The sequence below is a fragment of the Bos indicus genome, chromosome 5 (assembly GCF_029378745.1).
Source record: "Bos indicus isolate NIAB-ARS_2022 breed Sahiwal x Tharparkar chromosome 5, NIAB-ARS_B.indTharparkar_mat_pri_1.0, whole genome shotgun sequence".
Classification (NCBI taxonomy): Eukaryota; Metazoa; Chordata; class Mammalia; order Artiodactyla; family Bovidae; genus Bos; species Bos indicus.
In genome coordinates, this window is record NC_091764.1 from 29,800,680 (window position 1) to 29,814,235 (window position 13,556).

A 13,556-nucleotide genomic window follows, 5' to 3' on the forward strand; every position below is an offset into this window, starting at 1 on the left:
ATGATTAACTTGTGGCAAACTGAATATTTTTTATGCTTCTCTCACTGAACTTACCCTGTCTTTTGTACCAAACCTTTTCAGGGTTAATGCTGTAAAAACCATAATTTTGAAGTTTCATTTTAATAGAAGTTTGGCCAAAAAGGACTTTATTCATTTACAGGGGATAAGAATTGGTATTTGAGTAACCTTTTAAAAATACCCTTTTCTTATTATATCTATATAAATATGTACTATAATTCGCCCTCTGGCTAAATCTTTCCTGTTGGTGCTGAATTTGATCACCTTTTCATCCTACTTTGAAATCATTTTGAGCCTCTTTTCCCAAAGACATAAATCTTTGTTTTTTAATTAACTGTGTCCACTTTTGATTCCGATGTTCACTGTATTAGTTTTTTAATATATATAGATTTCTAGCTTTTCCTCAGGTTAATAACTCACTAAACATTGAAAACTCAGCGAAAAGCAGAAGTATTTGCTAAACAGATCTCTAGTAAACCCTGCCTTAAAATTTCAGAAAAACTCTTGCTGCTTGAATCCAAGAACATTCCATTTGCAATCATTTTGCTTGGACTAGAAATTTTTCTGAGTTTTGACTAGGTTTGAAAACATTTTTTTGAAAAGTAAGCCTTAATCTTTCAATACTTTGTTGACATAACTCTAGATTTTAGGGAATTCTTTTATGGTTCCTTAGTAACTGCGTGAATGACTTCTCTGTGCCTCTTCTGAGTTTTCCACACAATGAATATACTGGCAGGAAATTAACTTATGTAAGTGACATGTCAATGACTATGAAAAAAATTTTATGGAGCCTTTTCCCATAATCTTCATCCATGGATATTTGCTGTAGGACTGACCAAGAAGATGGTATCAAATTACATACACACATATACATGAGCATGTGTTTTGAAATTTCTGCCCACACATTCCCCCATTTTCCCAAATTCAGTTGGAACACCCCAGAAGGAGTTATTGGGAGTGCTAACTGCCAAAAAGCCATCAAAGCCTACAAGCAGCCTTTAAAAATGACAAATGCTACAGGGCAGAAGTTTCCTTCTGTAGGGTGGTTTGGGTTCAGCTGCGTGTGGCAAAGGATGAGAAACCCTCTGCGTTGACACCCCAATTTATGAGAAAATCTAACAGCATAGCTTTTAGTATTAGAATATTCTTCAATGGAAAAGCAGTGTTTTTTGTTTTTCCTGATGTTGAAAGGACCTGTCGATAGTGGAGGTGCCTAAACTTGGCTTTGGGGAAGAACCTTTTCTGATACTTCTCTTGAGATACCATGAAATGTCTTCCTTCTGTAACTCAAGCAGGTAACTCCCAGGTCAAGAGTGAGGTCCAGCAGCCTGTGCATCCCAAGCCATTAAGTCCAGATGCCAGAGCCTCCAGCCTTTCTGAAAGTTCTCCTCCCAAAGCAGTGAAGGTATGATGGTGATTTCTCTTGGAGCCTGTAGACACTGGTTTACTAGTAATGCTCATTGCACCTTTTATCATTGTGTTTGTTATAACCTGTTGTGGCTTTCCTGGGGACAAAAATGCCAAATAAGAGCACACTTGAACCAGTCACTTTTCTTGAAAATCTTGCCACGTTTTCTTAGGCATTTGAGCCAGGCATGATGGGGCTCATTAATATTTCTCTGTCTGGAATCTGGAAAGCTCCTGAAAGAAAACCCAAAGTGAAAGAAAATAACCCGATTTATTTTCTTGTTAAGTCCAAATTCTTAAATCTATGAATGAGTAAAAACCTATAAAATGAGCAATACAAAAAATCTGTTAAATTAAAATCAGCCCATTGGATGGGAATGTACAATGTTAGCTTAAAGATAGTGGCTCCCTGGTCTGAAGAACTTAACCATAACATGATTGGTAGTCAGTGCATTTAAAGAAAGAATGTGTACATTTCAGCAGGGTTTGGCCAGTCCATTTGCTCTACAAATGGGCATTCAAGTAACATTTACACTTGGTTATAATACTAGATATTAAGGAATATGTAAAATGTTTGTACCCTAGGAAAATTTTACTAGGCTACTCAATCTATGGTCTCCTTTTATTCACTAATTTTTAAAAGCAGTCTTTTCCCTTTCTATGAACAAGTAAATATTCCCATAAAAATAAACAAAGGTAAAAAAATATATATCCAGCCTCTCTTTTAGGCTGTTCACCTGACTTGTTTTTATTGAATGCTTTGCTAATGCCATGCTGATTTACCACTTGGATTAATAACCAAACATACCTATACTTCTTTAGCGTCTTCCTCCTGTGGTGGTCTCTTAAGTAGCCAAGGTTTGTTTCAAAGGCTTTAACATTTAAGAGAAACTCAGTGGGTAGAATTAGTTTCAAGGTGATTTGTACTGCCTCAACTTCTGCACGCATCTGCCATGTTTCTGTCTCTCAACTGTGGGCATGATTGGTCTCTTGATGAAAGTTCTAGTGCACAGAAAGGATGAAGAGAGGAAGACAGAGGTGTGGGTTTGAAACAAAGGGAGGTAAGGATAATCCAGGATTTAAAGGTTAGATTGAAAAAGAGGGTGGGGTGGGGGTGGGGGAAGATGGTAAACATAAGATTTTAAAGGAAGCAGAGACATGAGCAAAGTAAGATTTATTGAAAGGAACAAGAAATGAAGAAAGTAACAAGAGAAAGCAAGTGAACTAGGAAGAAAGAACTGAGCTGCATGACGGGATCTGCATGTCCTTAGCGTGACCCTATCTTCTGGCCTCAAAGCTCTGCTCATGCTGCCATCAGCACTTTTCTTTTTTCCAGTATCTGGAGTCCAACAAAGTAGCAAATGCCACAGGGTTAATTTCCTCTCCAGCAGCAGTCCTGCCCAGATGTGAGTCCTTGGGTTGTGGTTCTGGACCAAGAACAGCAAAGCTGACTTGGCCATGGATTCCGTGTGCCTGAGGGACTAGGGGGATTCTGTAGCTGATCTAAGAACTAAAATCTGTTCTCGAGTGTGTCTGAATTCTCAATCCAGTCTTGCTTCCCTCCCTCAGCTACAAGACCAGACCTCCTGGTCCTGGGTTGGACCTTTGAGACCCCTCCTTATTCATACTCCAGGATCTGAGCTGATGAGCCATGTGCAAAGAGATGCACCTCACTAAGGTCTTCCTGGCACACCAGAGAGAGGAGACGGAGATAAAGCTCCCTCTGTACCACGCCTGCCTCTTTGGCTCTGGGCACTCAGCACTAGAATAAGTTTGCGCCAGACATACACCTCAGGTTTTGACTGGAGTAAACTGGCCTGACCGCCTGTGTTTGCTTAAATGGTTATGGTGTACACAGAGCTCGGGGTTGTACCCAATCACATCTCCACTTTTATTTAAGGACTACTTTTTTTCTCTTCCTCAGAGTTTCCCTTTACATTCTGCAGGCAAGTATGTAGATACTTTAGCATTTCCAGGAAAACCTGCTGACATAACTGGTCTCGTGGCTGTAGACCATGCAACAGAGAAGTTTCTTCTCCACTGGGAAATTACATACAGCTAAGAATAAATGTGTTCACTCAGAATAGATTTTGGGTCCCCCACATCCTGGAAAACATGCTGCCTAGTAGTGCCTGTTATTGAAAATAGGACATCTAAGGCAAAGACTCAATCCATTTCAAATTTTAGCTTAATAAGGTAAAATAAAACAAAACAAAAAAACCCCACAGATGATATTAGTCTTTTAAAGTAAGGATTTTGTCTATTTTTGAACACTGGCCAGACAGTTCAGTTGATGAGACTTGGCAGTAAAGAAGTTTAAATAGCAGGTTCCCTTCAAAAAATAGGTGTTCTGGGTCTAGAGCTCAGTAGACCCTGTGAGAAGGATCAGACCTTTCAACTCAAGAGACCCAGAGGCCTCTTAAGCTTTATGTTCTCCCACTGAAAAGTTATTCCCTAAATGTTCCTGGAGGGAGGATAAGGAAGGAGATGTGACTGGCCCTAGGAACATCTACTGGTCTGGGATAGCCCCGCCCCAGGACCCGAGGCTTGTCCTGCTGTTGGATGTGGAAAGAAAGCACAGCAGCCTGAATGAGAGGCTGTACCCTTTGTACCTGTCCCTTCCTTCATGGAGGTTTTATGCTGTTTTGCAAATCTTTCAGAATTATGCTAGCAGGGCATCTAGATTCTTTTCTGACTACCTACATCGTTACTGCTTTCTCAGAGCACTAATGTTTCCTCTACATGTAGAGTAACCTATGTAAGGTGTGAGTATCTCCAAAATGTTTTCACAAAGAATTTCATGGAGAGCGAGCAGAAGGGTTAAAGCCAGAGCCAGCCCAGACATTTACTGTATGGTGGGGGTTTCAGTTTAATTACCCAGGTATTTTACACAAATTGGAAGGAGGAAATGAAAGGCTTTTTATAGTGTTCTATCTGAGGCATGGAGGACTGACATTAGTACAGAATTTTCTTCTGATTTCACTATGTCTAAAGGCTAGTTAGCTTTACCACGTATGGCCAGCTGCTGCCCACACACAGACATATACCCCAACTGGGGCCTTCATCAAACTAAAAAATATATGTAAGACAAGAGAGCAAAATAATGTAGATTAAGTCATAAAAATTTATTGGAAAAAATGCTTTAAGTAGATGCTGATCAACAGAAGGCCTATAACATCCCTCAGATGGGAAAGACATGACGGTGTTTAGGGACATCAATTATTTATATATTACCTCATTCACTCCTGACTATCCCTGAGATATTATCTACATATTTTAATTTGAAACAAAGTGAAGACTTGTTCATTCAAAATGCAGTGGTGAAATCATTTTCAATTGGGTTAGCATCTGCTCTCTTCCCCAAAGGATTTCCTTTAGTTATGGAAATTTATTCCAGGACAATTTAGAAAATACTCTCTCGATCTGTTAGTCAAGAATTCTGAGTTTTAATTTTAATTCTGTTATTATTGACTGTGCAAGCTTTGATAAGGCACCTGATATCGTGGTGCTTTAGTGTGAAAAATGGTGAGGGAGGGAAGATGACAAAGCATCTTATGAACTGCAAAAAATATGAAGATTAAAAAATGTCTAACATTCTATTACTGGCAGTGTTTCAAATGTGGCTGTGCCAAGTTCGAGCATGCCATGAAGGCATGGGCAGGATGTATGCCAGGCCTACCATAATGGTAGAGATTTTTGGGCACTGACTATGCTTCCTGTTGTCTGAATAGACACGGGGGCAATTGCAGAAAAGTGGCTGAGAGCCCAGGACAGAGGAAATAAAGGGAAGGCACAGCCGCAGCCACTCTGACTTGGCATATTGCCATGTTGGGCTCCTCTTGTCTTTATAATACTTTAGGGGCTCTTGGGCAGCTGCCGCATAAACCTTAAATAATATTGAAAAGGGTGTATGTGAAAAAGGGATAAGAATAATGGGAATCTGGTAGGTCTGGCTAGTTAGAAGCTTGTGGTTAGTCAGATGTTTGAGCTAGCAATTTATTGATTTGATGTTAAGGAGAGGAATGCCTTTTCACTTGTGAGTGAAGGCTCTAATCAAGAGAGAGCAAATGTGAGTCAGGTGTGGGAGGTAGGAAGACAGTGAAGAATTGTTCATGAAACACTCCTTGTGTGGGTGAAGGCTTGGAAAACTCTCTCTCCTGAGCTGGTACTCTGATCTAACCTCAGGTGGATATGAGTGAGCTGATATTACCACGATTAGCAGCATTACTTGGTAAAGAAAGAAAACGTCGTCTTATTCTTGGATCTGAGTCTGTATCTGAGCTTCAGTTCAGCTGCAGTAAAAAGCACTCCAGGGCACACCGAATGCTTTGTATTCACTGAAGGTTCCTGTTTGTCTCTTCCAGCTTCTGCTTCCTGCTCCTGGTACCTAATTTCTGCTCCTGCCTTCCACTTTCCTCCTAATGTGAGCTCAACTTACAGCTTTCTATTCTGGGCTGCACCCTTCTACTGTATGTTTTTCCATGTGTGTGTGTAAAACAGACGTGTGCTCTGTAGGCCTCCAATCCCCTTTAGCAGAATAATACCCATTTCCTCTTCTGCCATGGGAAAGTTCTGTCTCCTGCTCTGCCTTTACCAACCAGAATGAACACGTATTCTCCTAAGTGTTAAAAATACAGCATTCATCCTAGAGCTGAAAAAGATTTTCACTGATAAGTAAATACATTGGGCCTATTACTTTTACATTGTCTGAATTGTGATTTGTACAGGCTTTAATTGTATTATTATACCCAAATTTTATTCTGTCTTTTAATATTTCCTGCTTGCTAGGCAAGGACCTAGTCCTTTTAGAGAAACCTAATTAAATTATGCAAGGACATCTCCACTTAGGTCCTGTCTAGTTAGAATTGTCGATATAAGAAAAAACAATTTGGGAATTTCCTAGCAGTCCAGTGGTTAGGACACTAAGTTCTCTCTGCTGAAGACCTGCATTCAATCCCTGTCTGGGAACCAAAATCCCACAAACCATGCAGCACAGCCAAAAAAAAAGGAAAGAAATAAAGAAAAACCAATTCTACATCAAGATCCTACCATATAGCACTGGGAAATATGCTCAATATCCTGTAGTAAACCATAATGGGAAAAAAAATGAAAAGAATATACATATATAACTGAATCACTAAGCTGTATACCAGAAACTAACACAGCATTGTAAATCAACTATACTTCAATAAAATTAAAAAAAAGAAGAAGGAAACATTTCTGAACTCCAAATAATGCCCTAATGTCTGCCAACAGCATTCAATACAGTAACATTTGATCATATTTAAATTCCTCAGTTTGGTAAACTGAGTTGTAGCTGTGGTCTTTAAGTTTTTCTTTTTGATTGGAACCCTAGGAATGGAGAGCCTGCTGTTAACACTCAGCACACCCCCCCTCATTTTTAAATCCTTTGGTGCTATTTGGGAGTTTACCACCAATTTTATTAAACTCCCTTTTATGGATCTTAACCTTTACTCCTCTGCCCATTTTCTGCTCTCATTTCCTGTCGAAATCTGCTTGGCAACCATTCCTATTTTTGCTTTACCTCTTTGTGAATCATGTGGCAAGTGAGCCAGCAGTCTGAATTTTTTTATGGGTCTATTTTCAGACTTTTTAAATTAAAATTCTATCTTAAGCTGTTTTATTTTAGGCTTACTTTAACCATTCAGGCCTTGAGCTTTGGGACTAAGTTGTATTATTTGCCACCATCCTGGTCCTGGTGGCAAAGGGGCCACCAACCTGCCTGAGAGAGCTTCCAGACCACCTTAACCAAATTGCTCCTACCTTTATTATTAATAGTTGAGGTGTTTCTACTGGGACAAGTCAAGGATCACACAAAGCTAGAAACTTCTTACCCCCAGCCCTAGTGGCCATGCAACTACTTCTTATCGTGTAAGACTTACAGTTTTGGAACTCTAGTGTTCATCAGCGCTAGAATACACTACACAGTTTGTGTGTGTTCAGTCTCTCACTAGGGTCCGACTCTTTGCGACCGCGTGGACTGTAGCCCACTAGGCTCCTCTGTCCATGGGATTTCCCAGGCAAGAATTCTATAGTGGGTTGCCACTTCCTTCTCCAGGGGATCTTCCCAACCCAGGGATCGAGCCCGCATCTCCTTCGTTGGCAAGTGGATTCTTTCCTACTGAGCCACCTGGGAAGCCCTTATGTAGTTTAGGATTAAGTTTACCAGCAGCAGCTGTGCTTACCCTGCCCGTATTCCACACTACACACACACAGTTCATGAGTTCCCTATTATGACTCCTCCCACCCTGCCCCAGTACATTAGTTTTATTCTCCTTTTGGTTTTTAAAAAGATTATGGAATCTATAGTTTTATTGGGCTGCGCTTTTTTCTGTTGTTCTAACAAAATAGTTTGTGTCTCTTTTAAAATGTTCCATTTTATGTGTCCATTTTGCTTTATTTAAAAATATGTCTAGTGGATCGAGTAAGTCAAGATTATAAGCAGAAGGGACTGATAGTTGCTTTATCCAAGTATCTTTTCCAAATATATACAAAAAAGAAATGTCTATATGTATATAACTGAGTTTGCTATATGGCAGAGATTGGCACAACATTGTAAATAAAGTACACTTTTTTTAAGTAAATAAATTTTTAAAAACCAGTGCCTTTTCCTACTTCCCAAAGCCAAATGCTCTTTCTCTCCTTGAAAGTTAACCCCTTCAGAAACTGTTCTTTAACAAGTCTGTCCTGCTTCTATTTAGCACTTAAACAATTGTCTTTCTTCTGTGTGTGATGACATTTTCTCCTAATTTCCTGTCTGCAGAACCATCTTGTGTGCACTCATGTGTGTGTGGTGGTTGGTCTAAGCCTTGCTCTGCAATCCGGCCCTAGATCCACTCATCCTCAGTGGCTGCTGCACTTAGAGCAGCCAGACAGTCTGGGTAAGGAATTCCGGAGAGCCTAAGGGCTTTAAAGAGTCAACTGATAGAACTATAGCAGGCTTAGTGTTCCTCTGAGAATTGACAGACCAGGTAAGGGAGCCCACAGATAACAAAGTAAATCCCGGGGCCCACCTCAGCAGAGTACTAACTTCTCGCTGCCTTAGCTAGCTGAAGTTGTCCTTTACCTTTTCCTAGAAGTTTCAGGCACCCGCAAGAGAGACCTGCGTGGAATGTCAGAAAACAGTCTACTCGATGGAGCGTCTCTTGGCCAACCAGCAGGTGTTTCACATCAGCTGCTTCCGTTGTTCCTATTGCAACAGCAAGCTTAGGTAAGCCAGACCAAACTAGCCATCTCTGGAGGTGTGGTTGGACCTCCAGAGGGAGTCTTTGGTTTTTAGAACACTTGGAATACTAAAATCTGTGGTGCTAATAGTATCTGCTGTTATAGAAGAGCTCAGAGAGCTGTCATAGTAGCTGTTCATATGATTATCACTGATCTAAAGACTGCTGCTGCTGCTACTGCTAAGTCACTTCAGTCGTGTCCGACTCTGTGCAACGCCATAGACGGCAGCCCACCAGGCTCCCCCATCCCTGGGATTCTCCAGGCAAGAATTCTGGAGTGGGGTGCCATTGCCTACTCCGAAAGACAGACTACAGACTGGTAAAGTTGGAAGATGAACATTTTAGGATTTCAGCTTCTCACCTACTTAGTACAGTTGAGAACCATGGATGCTTTGGCATGTGTTTAGAGATGTCATGTTTTTGAGGGACATATCCCAGAAAATTGACTATGTTCTAGAGATTTACAATCATCGCTTTTTCTTTAATAAAGTTGGGAGGGTGATTAAAAAAAATTGTGTGTGCTGTTGAGGATCTTTGAAGAAAGTGAAAAGTACCCTTTAATTACAAGCATTTTATTATAGTAAATGATAATGGTGTTTAGAACTTCTTGGTACATTGACATTAATTTACACGTTAGGACTAAAGCTTTAATAATGCAGGTTGCTGGTGACCTAATTTAGCAGAATGTTTTCCCTTGGTATCAAGAATCATACAGTTAAGAAATCTCAGGAGGATACTTGTTGAAGCCCTTCAGGTTATCCCAAGTACTGTATAAATGGCAAAAACAGCAAACACAGTAGATCCTGAAGAACCTGTATTTTTCTGTATATTGCTTCGTTTTCTGAGAAAAGAATGATGTATCATTTCTTCTTAGTGACTCAAAGTATGGATATAAATGTGGCAAATTGTGGAAATATTCCATATGACCTCATTTTATTCATATTGGAGGAGGAAGTAACCAGGATGTCATTTCTTCCAGCCTTCCTTCCAGAGCAGGCATCCCTTCCACCATCCTGCTGAAAGATGTCCTGGCACCTGTGTGGCACTTCTGGGTGGGTTAATACCCCACTTCAGCTAGTTCTGGTGTTAGTGCTAGCTCGACAACTTTCCCTTCTGTTGAGCCAAAATGTGCGTCTGTAACTTCCACTCAGTGGTTCTTTTTCCACCCACTGTATTTTTTTCTCCAGAGCACATTCTTCTAAATTTTTGAATTTTTATGTTTCTCCTGTGGAAATGCTGTTGTTTTTCTACCCCTCCTATAAAATGTGTTACCCTTTGAGAGACACCAGATGTCGTAAAGGCCTGTCCAGCACTGACATTAGGGTAGACCAACTTCTGGCTGTTGCTTGCGGTTCTCCTGTTAACCGTAGCTTTCTTTTATTCAGTCACTGGCATCTACTGAGTGCCAGCCATTGGCAGAGCATTATACCCATTCCTGCTTTTAAATTCTAACACAAATGGGAAGCTAGGAGGAAAATGATTGAACTTTTTACAAAGGAATATCATTAAAAATAGTTACATGTTATAAATACTTAGGAAATAGAATGATCAGAGTTAGGTGGAATTACCTAGGGAAGACTTCTTGGAAGTAATTTTTTTTAACAGTTTGGACAGAGGGAAGTGAAATCACTTGAAAATGGGAGCATGCACCAAGTGGAAGAATGTCTTTTGAAGTTTCAGGCCTAGAAATGAGCATTTTTTAATAAGGATAATACAAACCAACATGTTTAAAAGGGGGTGGAGCATCCTCGGTGACTGATGATGTGCTTTTTTAAAAAATTTATTTATTTGGCTGCACTGGGTCTTAGTTGCAGTGCATGAGGTCTTTAGTTATGAGATTTTGTTCCCTGACCAGGGATCGAACCTGAGCCCCCTGCCTTGGAGGGCAGAGTCTTAGCCATGGGACCACCAGGGAAGTCCCTGAAGTGCTTTTAAAGATATTTTTCTCACTTTGCATCTTCTGGAAATACTGGAGTTGCCAGGTTTCAGGCTACTGGTATAAATAAAAGTATACAGATTTGTTAACTTTATGCTCTTTTTTTTTTTTTTAAACAACAGTCTAGGAACTTATGCCTCTTTACATGGGAGAATCTATTGCAAGCCTCACTTCAATCAACTCTTTAAATCTAAAGGTAACTATGATGAAGGCTTTGGACACAGACCACACAAGGATCTGTGGGCAAGCAAAAATGAAAATGAAGAGACATTGGAGAGACCAGTCCAGCTTCCAAGTGCAGCGGAGACCCTTCAGAGCCCAGGGGTAGAAAATGCCCCCATTGAGAAAGTGGGTGTGCTAACTGCGAGTATGGAAGCCAAGGCCTCCTGCCCGCTGGAGAAGGAAGACAAGCCAGCTGAAACCAAGAAGCTGAGGATCGCCTGGCCACCCCCCACTGAGCTTGGCAGTTCAGGAAGTGCCTTGGAAGAAGGGATCAAAGTATTGAAGCCTAAGTGGCCTCCTGAGGATGATATTAGCAAGCCTGAAGCTCCTGAGGATGTAGACCTGGATCTGAAGAAGCTAAGACGATCTTCTTCTCTGAAGGAGAGAAGCCGCCCATTCACCGTAGCAGCTTCATTTCGAACCTCTTCAGTCAAGAGCCCAAAAGCTTTAAACCCACCTATCAGGAAGGGCTGGAGCATGTCAGAGCAAAGCGAGGAGTATGGAGGAGGTGTAGCAGCAGAAAGGAAACACATGGAAAATGCCAACGCCTCTGAGAAGAATGAGAGTGTGGGGAAAACCACCTGGCCCAACAAGGGATCTAAAGGAGGGGAGGCTGGGCGGAGAAGCAGGGAGAGTCCTAGTTTTGGAATGGGGAGTGAAAATCTTATAGAGAATGGTGCAAACTTAGATGAAAGTGATAAAAACCTTCTCAAAAAGCAGTCTCCACTAGAACCCAAGGCAAAAACCTGGTCTAGCTATACAGACAACCCCTCCACTAAAGAATTCACTACTCAAACTCAGAAATCCCAGGATGTGGGATTCTGGGAGGAAGAGGTAGTCGAAGAGCTGTCTGTCGAAGAACAGATAAAGAGAAATCGGTACTATGATGAGGATGAAGATGAAGAATAACAAATTGCAATGATGTTGGGCCTTACATTTATGTGTCATTGAGCCACTGCCCTTATCAAAGTGATACACATAAACAGCTGTCTTAGCATGAACTGAAATTTACATGGAAGTAACTTTGGAAGAGAGTTCCTGCTTCAAAAAAAAAAATCCCATACTGCAGCTTAAGTGAACCAACTCTAAATGCTAGAGATAACATCACTTAAATCCTCTATTTTAGCAATGATGATATACACAACTGCTTTAAGGTCTTTTGGGGGTGGGAGTGTGTATGGCGGAGTAGGGGGTGGGGGGATACTCCAACTGATAAGGTCCAGATTTCACTGTATTCCCGAAAGACAATATGAAAATGGAGATGATTAGTAGTGCACTGTTCCACTAAAACTTCAATTATGGAATAAGCAGAAGGGATTTAGGGGCCTAAACATTATAACTGAATGCACTTTAGTATAAAGGGCACAGTTTGCATATTTTTACATGAATACCAATTTATTGTTTAGTATTCCTCTGCTAAGAGATTAAATATTTAGTCTTTTTTTTAAAAAAAAATTAGGTTAATTTTCTTACACTGATGTATATGGGGGATTTATCGCTTACTCTGATACATATGGGGGTTTATTGCATCCTGCTTTCTAGACCACGTCCTGAACTAGAGTATTGAGATACAGCACAACCATCTTTTCAGAGTACCTTTTGAGCACCCTTGGTGCTTGGAGGAATTCACTGTGTCCCAAATAAGCTATGGTATTTGCCAATGAGTATGACCACACCCCAAATGATTGCTTTCTTCTCTCGTGGTCTCTGTGCTTCTCATAATTTACTGAAAGCTGCAATATTTTTACAAGATCTTTTATATTTGCCATGTTGCATATTAGAGCAAAGTGATGAGTTTAAAGGAGGAATAACAGAAAAAAGAAAAGATGCCTTAAACCACTTGAGCTCAGACCCCCCAACCCCTGTAATTCTACTTCTGATATCCCCTTTCTGGGACATTAGTTTTTTAATACTTATAAGTTCTGAAATGTATAGATTTTTATGGCAGACAGTATTCCTAGGGTGCAATTAAACCAATTATAGGCCTTTTTTGAGAGATGATTTTCTAGTATAAAGGTTTTGGAACAATATAAACTTGAGTACATTTTTTTGTACATAATTGATATTCCAAATTGTATTTTGGGGGGAGAGAGGTGTTTTAAGCTATAGGCTTTACTTTATACTGCATTTTTGGAGATTTAGCTCTGATATTTTTTAGAGATGTAAAAATATTCTGCTTTCTTACAGTCTTGCTTACTCTGAAACATTTTTATTCAATAAAGCTTTTAACTGACATTTGAACTTTCAGTGTTCCTTTTCCATTATTATTTTACATTGTTACTGTCTCTCAGGACCTACTTTTGCCTTAGCAGTTTGGGTAGAAAAGGCAAATGGGTCTGATGGGTTTCGAGAGAAGTACTATGTATACCTCTCACCACTAGGTGGTGGTGTTGAGCTGGTCTTAGGCTTTCATTCTCCTAGAAGACAAATTTTTCTTCAAAATGGAAAGCAGTTTGGCAACAAAATTATTGTGTGCGTTCAAAACGAGATGCTTGTTTTACCAATTCAAGATGCAGTGATGGTTTTCATTAATTAGTTAATTATTGTTCAGTTGCTAAGTAATGTCCGACTTCCAACCTCATGAATTGTAGCAGGCCAGGCTCCTCTGTCCTCCAGTATTTCCCAGAGTTTGCTCAAATTCTTGTCTACTGAGTCAGTGATGTTATCTAACCATCTTATCCTCTGCCATCCCCTTCTCCTGTCCTCAATCTTTCCCAGAATCAGGGTCT

The 13,556-nt window shown here is 40.3% G+C and overlaps 1 protein-coding gene across 2 annotated transcripts in view; it reads left to right on the forward strand.

The window, feature by feature from the left end:
• LIMA1 (LIM domain and actin binding 1) overlaps positions 1-13,068 on the forward strand; it is a 92,090-nt gene extending 79,022 nt beyond the window's left edge. The window contains exons 9-11 of one of the 2 annotated variants that reach the window (XM_019960591.2): positions 1,311-1,423; positions 8,523-8,656; positions 10,728-13,068. In XM_019960591.2, coding sequence (XP_019816150.2) covers positions 1,311-1,423; positions 8,523-8,656; positions 10,728-11,736 — 1,256 coding nt within the window. In that variant the 3' untranslated portion in view covers positions 11,737-13,068. The remainder of the gene's footprint in view (positions 1-1,310; positions 1,424-8,522; positions 8,657-10,727) is intronic. The other variant, XM_019960592.2, reaches the window with a different exon arrangement.
• The last annotated feature ends 488 nt before the right edge of the window (positions 13,069-13,556 follow it).